Source organism: Podarcis liolepis, assembly GCF_965112155.1.
Source record: "Podarcis liolepis genome assembly, chromosome: 15".
Classification (NCBI taxonomy): Eukaryota; Metazoa; Chordata; class Lepidosauria; order Squamata; family Lacertidae; genus Podarcis; species Podarcis liolepis.
The window spans coordinates 25,236,233-25,249,228 of record NC_139566.1 but is presented as its reverse complement, the minus strand read 5'-3'; the positions used below and the strand labels follow the sequence as shown (position 1 = coordinate 25,249,228).

Below are 12,996 nucleotides of genomic sequence, written 5' to 3'. Positions count from 1 at the left end.
CCTTGCTGTACAGGGCATCTGATAGTCTGAAGTGCATTGGAGATCTAGCACTGCCATGTAAACGCCGAAGGGGCTCATAAATGGTGCAACTGCGTGAGCCACCCAGAAAGGAAATCAGATACGGAAAGTTGTTTTGTTTATTTATATGCTAAAATTCTCACTGGCTTGGGTAAACACCACGCAGGTGGCTGGACGAGGATGAACCTTGGAATCCATTCCATCTCTTGAAGTTTACCCCAGAACTATAAACCTAGAATTTTTTGAGGGGTGTCCTTCTTTAAATGCATAGTGTGTACAGTGTCACTATCATTAAGCCAGATTGAAGGAACTACAAATAACTTTTTTCAGCTGAGCAGCAGTAATGGGAGCCATTTAGAACTGGCTCTACTTAAGTCGTTAACGATTAGTGCAATTAACCACTCCCATAGCTGGGAGTGCAATATAAACTGTCACCAGGCTAGTCCACATTGCTACTGGGAAGCAGCTGCCAGGAACCCTAAAAAAATAACAGGTTGTGCCTTAAGTACATCCCGTCCCGTCCCCCCCGAACATTGACCTGAACAAGGATGTGAAAGGATTTCTAGAAGGCCACATGCAAGTTCTGTTGGCATGGGAAATGGACCAGTCTCTACACAGGTTTTTAGGACACATCCTGAGCTGCCCAGGAGATCCATCCTCGTTAGATCCACAGTACCAAGCTGCACTGGTTCAGCACAGGTCCCACTAAGCTGAATTTCAATATTTTAGAAGTCTAGATAACATGGAGACCAGAGAGAAGGAGGTAGTGGCTTTGAGGGTGGATGACAGCCTGGTTTTGCTATCGGAGGCTCTGGTAGACCAGGGGCAGGAGGACTTCCTCTTACTCTTCTGTCTTGTAGAGTTTGCGGAGACTGGAGTCCATCAAGAAATCCACTGACCTGCACCAGAGGGATCGGGGGAGAGAGAGACAGGTAAAACAATAGTGCGATCCACAAAAAACCTACAGCGGTACCTCTGTTTTCTAACATCTCCGTTGTTGAGCGTTTCGGTTTTCGAACGTCGTAAACCGGGAAGTAAGTGCCTTGGTTTTCAAATGTGCCTCAGAAGTCAAACATGAAATGCAGTTTCCGTATTGAGTTTTCTGTTTTAAGTTTTCTGTACTGAGGCTTCCGTTTTGAGTTTTTGAATGTTTCGTCTTCCGGAACGGATTACCATATTTTTTTCCATCTATAAGATTATTTGGGGGGACTCAGAATTAAGAACATGGGGGGAGAGATGGCCCAGAGTATAAGACGCCTCCTATTTTTTGACATTTTTAAAGGGGAAAAACCTAGTCTTATACATGAAAAAATACGGTACGTTAGAAAACCAAGGTACCACTATACAGTGGTACCTCTGGTTAAGTACTTAATTCGTTCCAGAGGTCTGTTCTTAACCTGAAACTGTTCTTAACCTGAAGCACCACTTTAGCTAATGGGGCCTCCTGCTGCCGCCGCTCCGCCGGAGCACAATTTCTGTTCTCATCCTGAAGCAAAGTTCTTAACCTGAAGCACTATTTCTGGGTTAGCGGAGTCTGTAACCTGAAGCGTATGTAACCTGAAGCGTATGTAACCCGAGGTATACATTGTATTTGCCTGGCATTTCCATGGAGGCAAGAAATTCCTCCAGGGGTTTGGGGGACATATGTGTTGTTTTTTGATGCTCTTGTAGAAAACCCCAAATTGAGATCACTCTCCCTCCCTCTCCCAATGTGACTGTTATCATGTGAGGAGAATGCACGTCTGAATAAGGATTAGAAGCTGAGCAGGAATGAAACAGAAATCTAAGGGAGGCAAACAGATTCTGCAAAGAAGCGACGGGTGGCTACTTTAGGAAGTAACAGCAGAATCAGTCTCTCAGTGAAGAGGTGTTTCCTTGTGTCTGGCAGTAGGGGGTGCCACTTACTTTTAAAAACCAGTAAGAATAGGACCTTAGGGCATGACATTCTGTATCGATCAATCAAAGAGAACACAATGTCGCTGACTCTCTCTGGGCGTAATGTTTATTTATAGACAGACTGAATTCTTGCCCAGGGATTGAATTTATTCACATTGTTTTACCCAAGAGAACGCCAAGGCACGATTTAAATGAGAAAAGTGAGGTCAGGGATGAGATACCCTATTTTGAGAATCAGTATCCCAGTGTGAGATTATAAATAAAGACTCATTTTCTGACATAATTGCTCTGTTCCCCTAAGGGATCTTAGTTTGAAAAGGCGGCTGTTCAGCCATGCTTATGTCAGAGTACTTTGGCCATGTTCACACAACACGTTTATGGCACTAGGAAGCCACTTTAAACAGCCACGGCTTCCTCAAAAGATTTCTGGGACCTGTAGTATGTTAGGGGTGCCGAGAGTTGTCAGGAGACCCCTATATTCCCCTCGCAGAGCTACAATTCCCAGAGAGGTTCAACAGGCAATCCATCTTCTTAGGAAACACTGGGAACTGTAGCTCTGTGAGTCTTTTTTTATATTATGGACCTGTGTTCTGTATTATTTTGTTAATACTATTGCTTAATGCAAGTTTTTGCCATGGCCTTTGGCTAGAACAGTAAACTTACGAATTGAACGTGAGGGAAACAGGGGCCTCCTCACAACTCTCAGCACAAACTACATTTCCCAGGATTCTATGGGGGAAACTGACTGTTTAACGAGGCATCATAGTGCTTTAGATATATGGTATGGATGTGAGGTTTAAAATTTGAGGCCGTCTTAATCACTACTGTTAGAAGGTAAGTTGCCCTTTCAAGGTCACCACCTCAAATAATAACCTTTCCCAATCAGGTGTTTAGGGCTACAACTCCATTCAACCCCAGCTGGCAGGCCTGTACTCCCAACCTAGCATCTGCTGGTTGGGGCTGATGGGATTTGTAGTCCAAAATGGCTCCCAGTGGCTGGTGCTGATGGGATTTGTAGTCCAAAATGGCCCCGGTGGCTGGGGCTGATGGGATTTGTAGTCCAAAATGGCCCCCAATGGCTGGGGCTGATGGGATTTGTAGTCCAAAATGGCCCCCAGTGGCTGGTGCTGATGGGATTTGTAGGCCAAAATGGCCCCAGTGGCTGGGGCTGATGAGGGTTGAAGTACACAGCACCTAGCAGGGCTTCTTCAAGGTTGATACAGCTCATCCTTGGCTGTGCTCAAGGGGTGGAAGTTGCCCGTACCTGTCGATGGGTTTGATGATGAAAGGGATGGCCGAGAGTCCCACGGCGGTGGTGGCCCACTTCCTGACCGAGAGAGGCCAGTGCGTCATGCTGGCCATGAGGTAGAGTGACCCTGCGCAGATGCGGTTAATGGTGAAGCCAGGAATGGCCACGGAAGCCAGAGCCTGCCATATAAATGTGTCCACGACCGCCACTGCGGCATGCTTGCTCCTCCCTTCGTCCACGGCCTTTGCCTGTCAGTCGGAGGAAGGATGAAAGGGGTGCGGACTTAAAACGTTTAAAACCGAAAAAGAAACTGACCTTCATCCCTTTCAGGTTTCCCATCCTACCCTTTTTCCAAACAAGTCATTTAAAAACAAAACAAAACACCTAAAACCTAATTTATCCATGTGCTTGTTAACTGCTTCTTCTTGAAACGAAAGGAGGTATATAAATTATATGAATCATTGTTTTTGTTTATTTATTGTTTCATAAAATCCATACACCTCTCGACTGTTTAAAAAAAAACCCTCAAAGCAGTTTGCAAAAAGAGTAAAAGAACTAAATTATCAGTGAAACATTTGAAACATTAAAAGCGTAACTGTGTTTACCTTGAGCCCGGGGGCAACACTCAACCCTATCTGAAATCTGTAACTTTAATTACATTTTCTGTTTTACATTTTGGAATATTCATTTAAACAACCATAAAATATCAATGACTTCCCTTCTTCTCCTTCCATGGTTCATTTTGCATAACATAAATCCCTTCATATTTTATATAAACTAAACCCTTCAGTATCCCAATATGAATAATACAGTGGTGCCCCGCAAGACGAATGCCTCGCAAGACGGAAAACTCCCTAGACGAAAGAGTTTTCCGTTTTGGAGGTGCTTCGCAAAACGAATTTCCTATGGGCTTGCTTCGCAAGACGACAATGCCTTGCAAGTTCTTGCGGGGTTTTTCCCCTTCCCCCCCTTTTTCTAAGCCGCTAAGCCGCTTATCAGTTGATCCGATCAGCAGATAAGCCGCTAAAAGCCGCTAATAGCGCTAATCCTTCAATGGGCTTGCTTCGCAAGACGAAAAAACCGCTAGATGAAGAGAATCACAGAACGGATTCTTTTCGTCTTGCGAGGCACCACTGTAATTTAATAATAATTTATTATTTATACACTGCCCATCTGGCTGAGTTTCCCCAGCCATCAAAACTTATTTACACTGCTGAATTTACCTTAATGCTGCCCACGTTTTCAAATAAACACAATTTTCCTCCATATATTCAATAAACACTTTGCAATCTTCAAACGTATGTTCTTCTTGTTCTCTTATTCTATATGTTAGATCTGCAAGATGCGGGTATTCCAACATTCAACCTTATCTGGCCCTCAAAACCCTCGCTGGACGACATTGGCCTTCCTTTGCAACTTATGCATTCCTCCCCAGCAGGAATGAATCCTTGAATTCTGATAATGTCTCTTGCTTCCTATACAAAGGTAAAATCTTTGCTCCACTCGCTTTTACCTCTGGCCTTGCCCACCACTACCAGCATGCGGCCCCCAGAAGGGAACATGGCCCTTGACTTGAGAAATGGTTTCGTCGCCTACTCTGTACTCACAGCAGCCGCCTTCTTGCCCTTGTCGATTGCGTCGGCCGCCACGTAGGCAGTTGCTACTCCGTAGCTGGCCCAGACCAACGAGACGGGCACGATGGCCCGGAAAGACTCCCCGACCTCGTTGGCGTAACCTGTAACAAAGGTCAAAGGTCAGCAGGGGTGCCAAAGCCCCTCCCACAGCTTCAAGCTCCGCCCAACAGGCAGGAAGAGTCCAACAGCTGTCATTACTTTCAAGAGTTAATGTGTCCGCAGCCACGGGGGGTGGGGAGAAACTCCCTGCTTCTCTTGATTTGTCTCTGCTTTTTCATTTTAATTAGGGATTTCCTGGATATAGCCGGGATTCAACCGCTGAAAATTGCCTCCGGGTAGAATTTTGGAAAAGCAGCTAAAATGTCTGGGAAAACCCAGATGGATGGCAGCCTCAAAAAACCTATTTTTTGTTGTTGAATAATTTTTATTAATTTTCAGTTACAAAGGTCCAATATACAGCATATTATATCGATACCAATATTGGACAAAAGTCCAATACAGTGGTACCTCGGGTTACATATGCTTCAGGTTACAGACGCTTCAGGTTACAGACTCCGCTAACCCAGAAATAGTACCTTGGGTTAAGAACTTTGCTTCAGGATGAGAACAGAAATCATGCTCCGGCGGTGCAGCAGCAGCAGGAATCCCCATTAGCTAAAGTGGTGCTTCAGGTTAAGAACAGTTTCAGGTTAAGAACGGACCTCCGGAACGAATTAAGTACTTAACCCGAGGTACCACTGTATAATTATTATGACACATTTAGTAATTTGTAAATTCGCAAGTGAAGTTCTCCTTTCTCCTCCCTGTGTGATGTTTTAATTTCCATCAATTGTTCCTTTACCTCTGGTTACGTACTTAATTCGTTCCCGAGGTCCGTTCTTAACCTGAAACTGTACTTAACCTGAAGCACCACTTTAGCTAATGGGGCCTCCTCCTGCTACCGCACCGCCGGAGCACGATTTCTGTTCTCATCCTGAAGCAAAGTTCTTAACCCGAGGTACTATTTCTGGGTTAGCGGAGTCTGTAACCTGAAGCGTATGTAACCTGAGGTAACACTGTATTTCTTTATCGAATCTTATGTCCATATTGAATCTTCCTGATCTCCTTTGTGCCTTATGGCTCTGTTGACTCGGTGTTACTCTGGAGAAATCTCTCTCTTTTGTTCTCAACTCATCTGATTGCAGCTGTAAAAGTCCATACTTTCAGTTTCAAGCAGTGAGTCACTAACATCCTGCCAAAGCCCTATTTTTAATTCACCTGTCAATAAAACTGAAATATGAAGAATGAGATCCATTTAGCGCCACTAAGTCTAAGCCATAGCATCTTTTATTAATATGGAAAGGGAGGGGAGTGGCTTGTGCCTCAATGTGGAAAACATCCCCATCATTGCCAGAGGTATGTGAGGTTACAGAATGCGCACAAACATCTTAACAGCGTACTGTTTACGGAAAGTGTATAGGAGCAGAATTTAAGCACTTCTTTTTAGTTTAAGCTTCAGTGGATTGCAGTGAACTGGGTTACGGGTTGTTTTTTAAAAGATATTTATTAAAATTTTCAAAACATTACAAAATGAAAAAAAGAAAAATACAAAATAAAAATAGTTAAAAACAACTCAATCTTTCCATTACTTATTTTTCATTAGCTTGTTTCCCCGACCTCCCCGCGCCTCCCTTTTTTGTATTCCAGTTTAGTTTGTTGGTTCAGCAAATCCTTCCCCTCTTTGTTTATCCTAGTCTTTAATCTTAAAATATTGTGACATTAAATTTTTACCTATTAATAATCCATTTTTCATATTCCCTTATAGTATTACAGCTAAAAACCACTTAATTTCTATCCAACATCATTCTAACACTCATTAATTTTACAATATTTCTGTAAATAGTCTTTAAACTTTTTCCAATCTTCTTCCACCGACTCTTCTCCCTGGTTGAACTGGGTTACGGTTTGGGGGACCAACCAACACCAAGACTGGTATATGATGAACGTATCCTAAAAACAGTTGGATGGGATGTACCCAACCCACCCAGTTCATATATTACATTAACTATTGATTTATAGCCCATCTTTTCTCCAAAGGAACTCAACACACTTCTCCTTCTCCCTATTTTACCCCCAGAACACCCCTGTGAGGTAGGCTTGGCTGAGAGTTGGTGACTGACTCAAGGTCACCCCATGAGGCCTCATGGTGGGGATTTGAACCCTTGTATTTCAAGTCCTAGTCCAGTGCTCTAACCACTACACCACACTTCTTCCTTCCAAGGAACTCAACAAGGTCACGCCAAAATGTTATCCTCCAAATTTTATCCAGGCAGAGGGCCTTCTCGGTAGTGGCGCCCGCCCTGTGGAACGCCCTCCCTGCAGAAGTGAAGGAAATAAGCAGCTATCTTATCTTTAAAAGACATCTGAAGGCAGCCCTGTTTAGGGAAGTTTTTAATATTTAATGCTGTATTGTTTTTAACACTCAATTGGGAGCCGCCCAGAGTGGCTGGGGAAACTCAGCCAGATGGGCGGGGTATAAATAATAAATTATTATTATTACCATATTTTTCGCCCTATAGGGCGCACTGGCCCATAGGGCGCACTTATTTTTTTGGGGGGGGGAATAAAGAAAAAAATATATTCCCCCCCCCCGAGCCCCAAAGAGCAAAGAAGCCATGACAGCGAGCGGGATGGATCCCACTCGCTGTCCTGGCTTCGTTTTTAGCCTCGGGGCTGGGGGTCTGGGAGCAAAGGCGAGGTTGCGCTCAGCCTCGCCATCGCTCCTGGAGCTTGCTGGGCTGGGGGCGGGGGAAGCCCGAGCTTCCCCCGACCCCAGCCCCCAGAACAGGCTGCAATCCGCAAGCCTTAGGATATCCAGGCTTGTGGATATCTGCCCGAAGCCCGAGGCGCACCCCGCTGCGCTCCCCGGGTTTCGGGCTGCAGGCTGCTGTCCGCAAGCCTTGGGAGGCCGGTGGGAACTCCCGCCAGGCTCCCAAGGCTTGCAGATAGCTTCCTGAAGCCTGGAGAGCGAGAGGGGTCGGTGCGCACCGACCCCTCTCGCTCTCCAGGCTTCAGCGAAAGCCTGCATTCGCCCCATAGGACGCACACACATTTCCCCTTCATTTTTGGAGGGGAAAAGGTGCATCCTATAGGACGAAAAATACGGTATATTATTATTTAACTGCAAGAAGATCAAACCTATGCATTCTTCAGGAAATCAGCCCTGAGTGCTCACTGGAAGGACAGATCCTGAAGCTGAGGCTCCAATACTTTGGCCACCTCATGAGAAGAGAAGACTCCCTAGAAAAGACCCTGATGTTGGGAAAGATGGAGGGCACAAGGAGAAGGGGACGACAGAGGATGAGATGGTTGAATAGTGTTCTCGAAGCTACCAGCATGAGTTTGACCAAACTGCGGGAGGCTGTGGAAGATAGGAGTGCCTGGCATGCTCTGGTCCAGGGGGTCACAAAGAGTCGGACACGACTAAACGACAACAACATTATTATTTATCCAATATTTCCTTCAGTCTAACCCGCCACGCACGGTTGTTGTGAAAGTAAGATAAAGGGGGTGTTTGACCTTGCAAGCACCACCAGAAAGACAACAGCATAACAACTGCATTAACTTTCTTTGCTGGCAATAACCTTCACCGTCCGTTTCGCTCCCGCGTGCCTGACTGCCGCAGCTGTTCCTACAGGATTAAATTTCGCTGCACTGCGAAGAGGGGCAGCGATGCAGCCATTTTGTGCTGTTTGTGGAGACTGCATCCTCTGAAGAGTGTCAGTCTCCTCCTCCTGATGCCCTAGCAAAGTCCTTTTCCAAGGTCCAGAGAAAGTCACCTTAGGAGCTGCCTGCCACCCAACAGAGCAGAAACGTCCTGGCAAATGACACTTTGCACAAGGGGTCCTGCTTCTCAAATATCACTGAACGGAAGCTGACATTTCATCCTTGAAGCTGCCACATCACCACTACCCTGCCCATTTTTTCACCCCATGTTCCTGGCATTTTTGAGCTGTGTCTTCAATAGCTGTCCAAGACTGTCAACACAGGAGACTGCCTTGTTTAGAGTCAGAACACAGGTCCATCGAGCTCAGTACAGTGGTACCTTGGTTCTCAAACACCTTGATACTCAAACAACTTGGAACCCAAACACTGCAAACCTGGGAGTAAGTGTTATGGTTTGCGAACTTTTTTTGGAAGCCAAACGTGCTCCGTTTTGAGTGTCGCACTTCCGATTTGAGTGCCACACTTCCGTTTTGAGTGTTACACTGAGGTCTGTCTGTTTTTGCTATTTAGCGTTTTTGCTTTTGCGGCTTTTTTGTTTTGTTTTTGTGGCTCTGTGGAACCCAGTTCAGCTACTGATTGATTGGTTGTATGACTGCAGTACAGTACATTGTTTATTGCTTTCATTTTATGGATCAATGGTCTCGTTAGATAGTAAAATTCAGGTTAAATTGCTGTTTTAGGGGTTGTTTTTAAAAAAGGCTGGAACGGATTAATCCATTTTGCATTACTTTCTATTGATTTTGAAACGCTTTGGTTTTGGAACAGACTTCCGGAACGGATTAAGTTTGAGAGTCAAGGTACCACTGTACTGTCTACACTGACTGGCAGCAGTTTTCCCGGCCGGATTTGGGGAGATTTAAGCAAGGGCTTTTGGCATGCAAACTAGTTGCTCTGGCCACAAGGTCAAGAGTTACACACATGACATTTGGTTGTGCAAAGTTTTGTCCCGCAGTCATCTTTAAAGACAAGGACACCAAAGTATAGTCACAGAAGCCATGGTCCCCCAGCAGCAAACCAGTAGGAGCTGCTGCAAATCATCTTCTTTCTTTCTTTTTTTAAAAAAGAGTCAGTATGTGTAGTGGTTAGAGTGCCAGACCAGGGTTCAAATCTCCACTTGGCCTTTAAGGTTGATTTTGGACCAGTCACAATCTCTCAAGCTAACCTACCTCGCAAGACTGTTGTGAAGATGAAAATGGGAAGAGAGTGAACCATATATCTCACCTTGAGCTCCTTGGAGGGGAAAAAAGGGGGGATATAAATGCAGGAAATAAATGAAAATACTTTTCCTTTGAAGATAACATCATTTATGTAGCAATGATATAGAACAACACAGAAAACCAAGGGGATCCTTAATTCTTTCCCCACGTTGTTGTAAATGGCTGTCCTCAACAAGAAGAAAAACAATTTGAAAGGACAGTGACAGATTTTAATAAAGAAGCTGTCAAGAAAGTTAAGAAGCCTCTCCCCCTTTGCAGCGCCCAGTTGCCCACTGGAGACAGCAAGTAGGAAGGAGAAACTGAATTTTGTTTGCATTTCCGTGAGAAACAACTTATTAAAATATATAGCAGATGTACAATAGATATATATAGCTATAAGGAGTATATCTGGAAAGTTATACTCAGCTGCATGTAATGCATCATTTTGACTTCAGATCATGACATTTGTACCCAAACGCTTATTTGTGTTGGGAATTTATTGTCCCTGTTCCATCCATATATATGGAACTAAGTGCAGTACAGCCATCTTCTCAGAAAAACTCTTCACAAGCTCAAGAGGTCAAGACACGAAAGCTTTAGCAACTAATCCACACTTAATGACCCTCCTAAGTGGTACTCAGAATATCACTCAAGAAATCACTCAAGATATCCCTCAAGTAATTAAGGAACAAAAGAAGAAAAGTCACACTAACCTGGGAACTTCCTCTCTGCCCAGAACGTCGGAGGCTATACACCACACCCCCTCAACAGTATTTATAGGAACTCAAACACTGAGATCCTGCTCTGTTCCAGTAACAAGAAGCCGAAAGCACCAGCCTGAAGATGACGAGTGAGACCTCGTCGAAACGTCGCCTAGACACCCCAACTCTTACACGGGAAGACACCCGAAGACACCAAAACCTGCATTCCTGTACCCGTGAAAATCTACGAAAGCAAATATATATATATATATATATATATATATATATATATATATATATATATATATATAAATAAAAACATCCCTGGACAACACATTTATTTATTTATTCAATTAATATCACATCCTTCCTCCTGGTGAAGGAGCCCATGGTGGAAAATACATCAATAAAAACCAGCATATAAGAAGAGTTTAAAATATTCTCTCAAGCAGTGATTTCAGTGATTTCGCCATCAAATGCCTGGATCTAAACTAGAATGTTTCCAAATTCCTCTCGGAAGTCAATAACGAGAGGGGCAGATGTGCCTAACCAGGGAGGGCATTCATCAGACAGAAAACTGCCACTCGAAAGACCCTACCATGTGTATATGCCAGCCAGACAAGGCCTCCTCACCTGCCAGTCATAGTCTTGGAGATGCCCACTATCTCATGCCTGGTATCTATGAGAGCAATTGTCCCTTGTGTATCTTTTGTGTTGAAAGAGAAGGGTGTACAGTATTCTCATCAGCAGGGAGGCTTAAGGCTTGCAGAAGCTCTTGTAGACTTGAGTCTGGACCCTAAGCTAATGCCATAATAAATGTCTTCAAAAAAAGGTGCCACAAAACTGCTTGTTGGGCTTTGTTGTTGTTGTTGCTCCAAACTAAAGCCACAGTCCTAACCCCACTTCCTTGGGAGTAAGACCCACTGAATTAAAAAGGGCTTACAGTGGTACCTCAGGTTAAGTACTTAATTCGTTCTGGAGGTCCTTTCTTAACCTGAAGCACCACTTTAGCTAATGGGGCCTCCCGCTGCCACCGCACCGCCAGAGCACGATTTCTGTTCTCATCCTGAAACAAAGTTCTTAACCTGAAGCACTATTTCTGGGTTAGCGGAGTCTGTAACCTGAAGCGTATGTAACCCGAGGTACCACTGTACTTCTGAGCAGTACAACACTGCCCTGCTGGAAGTACCTTCAAGGAGGTGACAGTATGCCGTTTTATTGCATTTCTATCCCACTTCTTTTTTCTCCAATAAGCTCAAAGTGACAGACTTGCTTCTCTCCCTCCTCATTTAATCCACACAACAGCTCTGTGAGGTAGGTTGGATTAAGAGGTATTTGACAGATCCTCAAGGTCACCCAGTGTGCTTCATGGCTCAATGGGGATTTTGAACCCAGATCTCCCAGGTGCTGAGTTCTTTACCTAAAAACACACCATCATTGCCCATGTATACTCTACCTTTCAGGGCATGATTGTGCCCTGAAAGCTAAACATCTATTATTAACATTATTTCACCGAAAGGTATAGCACTAACGTCGCTTAATGGCGGTAAATTGGGACGAGAGTGGCCAACTTCTATCCTCGATGGAACTCCTGTGCCTAAGAAGGCGCAAGAGCTTGAAGGCACAGGAGCCCTGGCAGAAAAGCAGTTGGCAACCTCCGCTGCCCAAGCCTGAGAACAGCGTTCCTTGCCTTTTACTCCGATCAGTCTCCGCCGCCCGATTTCCACCCCCGTCCCGTCCCGTCCGCCAACTTCTTGTTGAACGCAGTCCCAGAGGGGAAAGCGCTCTTCCGCCGCCTGCGGGCTTCCTCGAGAGTAAATTTCCCGCCCTTAACGGAGGCTGGGACTGGCGAGGAGGCGCGCGGCGCGGCGATCGCCCTGCAGCCACTCACCCAGGTAGCGCACCCACGTGTCGCGGTAAAGGTCCGGCGCCGGCAGCGGAGGCTCCTCGGCCGGCGATCCCATTGCCGACTGCCCCGGGGCGCCAAGGGCAGGAGCAGGAAGGACGGGGATCGAGGAAGAGTCCCGGGCTGGCGGGCCAGCGCAGGCCGCGCCTCCTCTCCAAAGCGCGCAGCAGAGCGCACGGCGCCGCGGAGCCAGCGGCCAATGGAACCGGGCCCAGCCGGCCGAGCCGCCTCCCCACTGGCCGCCTGGCCGCGGAGAGGGGCGGCCCCAAAGGAGGAGGAGGAGGAGAAGGAAGGCTGCCTGCCTGCCTGCCGCCGCCGTGGGAAGCTCCCTCCCTGCCCACGATAGCGCGCGATCGCGCGTGGGGACTTCGAGGGTGGCTGCGTGGTTGTTCCAGGCACTGCCTCTCCGCCTCAACCTACCTCGCAGGGCTGTTGTGAGGATTGAGTGAAGAGCGCGAGATCCATGTCTGTGGGCACTGTCAGCTCCTTGGAATCGGTGGCGCATACCCTTCTGGCTTGCACTCAAAGACTTGAGATTATCACCCCTCTTTTATTGTCCATTCCGGATCGCCCAACCACTGCCACAGGCTCCTTTCTCTTGGCAGATCAAGATGAGCAGGGGACAGCAAAG

General features: G+C 46.0%; 1 protein-coding gene and 1 long non-coding RNA gene across 3 annotated transcripts in view; one reads left to right on the top strand and one right to left on the bottom strand.

Annotated features, from left to right (window-relative positions):
- Positions 1–119: 119 nt before the first annotated feature.
- On the bottom strand, positions 120–12,885 carry MTFP1 (mitochondrial fission process 1). Of its 2 annotated transcripts, XM_083478858.1 has the most exons (4): positions 12,351–12,885; positions 4,771–4,898; positions 3,179–3,411; positions 120–917 (listed from the first exon to the last, which is right to left on the bottom strand). In XM_083478858.1, exons 1-4 carry the CDS (start codon positions 12,868–12,870, stop codon positions 860–862), a joined length of 939 nt encoding a protein of 312 aa, XP_083334984.1. In that variant the 5' UTR covers positions 12,871–12,885; the 3' UTR covers positions 120–859. The 2 variants fall into 2 exon arrangements, with proteins under 2 accessions (XP_083334984.1, XP_083334985.1); XM_083478859.1 differs by lacking the exon at positions 3,179–3,411.
- LOC310695047 overlaps positions 10,823–12,996 on the top strand; it is an 82,571-nt gene continuing 80,397 nt past the window's right edge. The window contains exon 1 of the long non-coding RNA XR_014519892.1: positions 10,823–11,601. This is a non-coding gene — a long non-coding RNA (uncharacterized lncRNA). The remainder of the gene's footprint in view (positions 11,602–12,996) is intronic.

Bases quoted from the DNA above. Each gene is read 5' to 3' on its own strand.
- MTFP1 (XM_083478858.1), bottom strand. From the start codon at position 12,870: ATGCGCCACCGATTCCAAGGAGCTGACAGTGCCCACAGACATGGATCT. The intron at 4,899-12,350 runs GTGAGTGGCTGC...CCTTTGTTACAG, and splicing joins CACGTGGGTGCGCTACCTGG to GTTACGCCAACGAGGTCGGG. The intron at 918-3,178 runs GTACGGGCAACT...CCTCTGGTGCAG, and splicing joins ATCATCAAACCCATCGACAG to GTCAGTGGATTTCTTGATGG.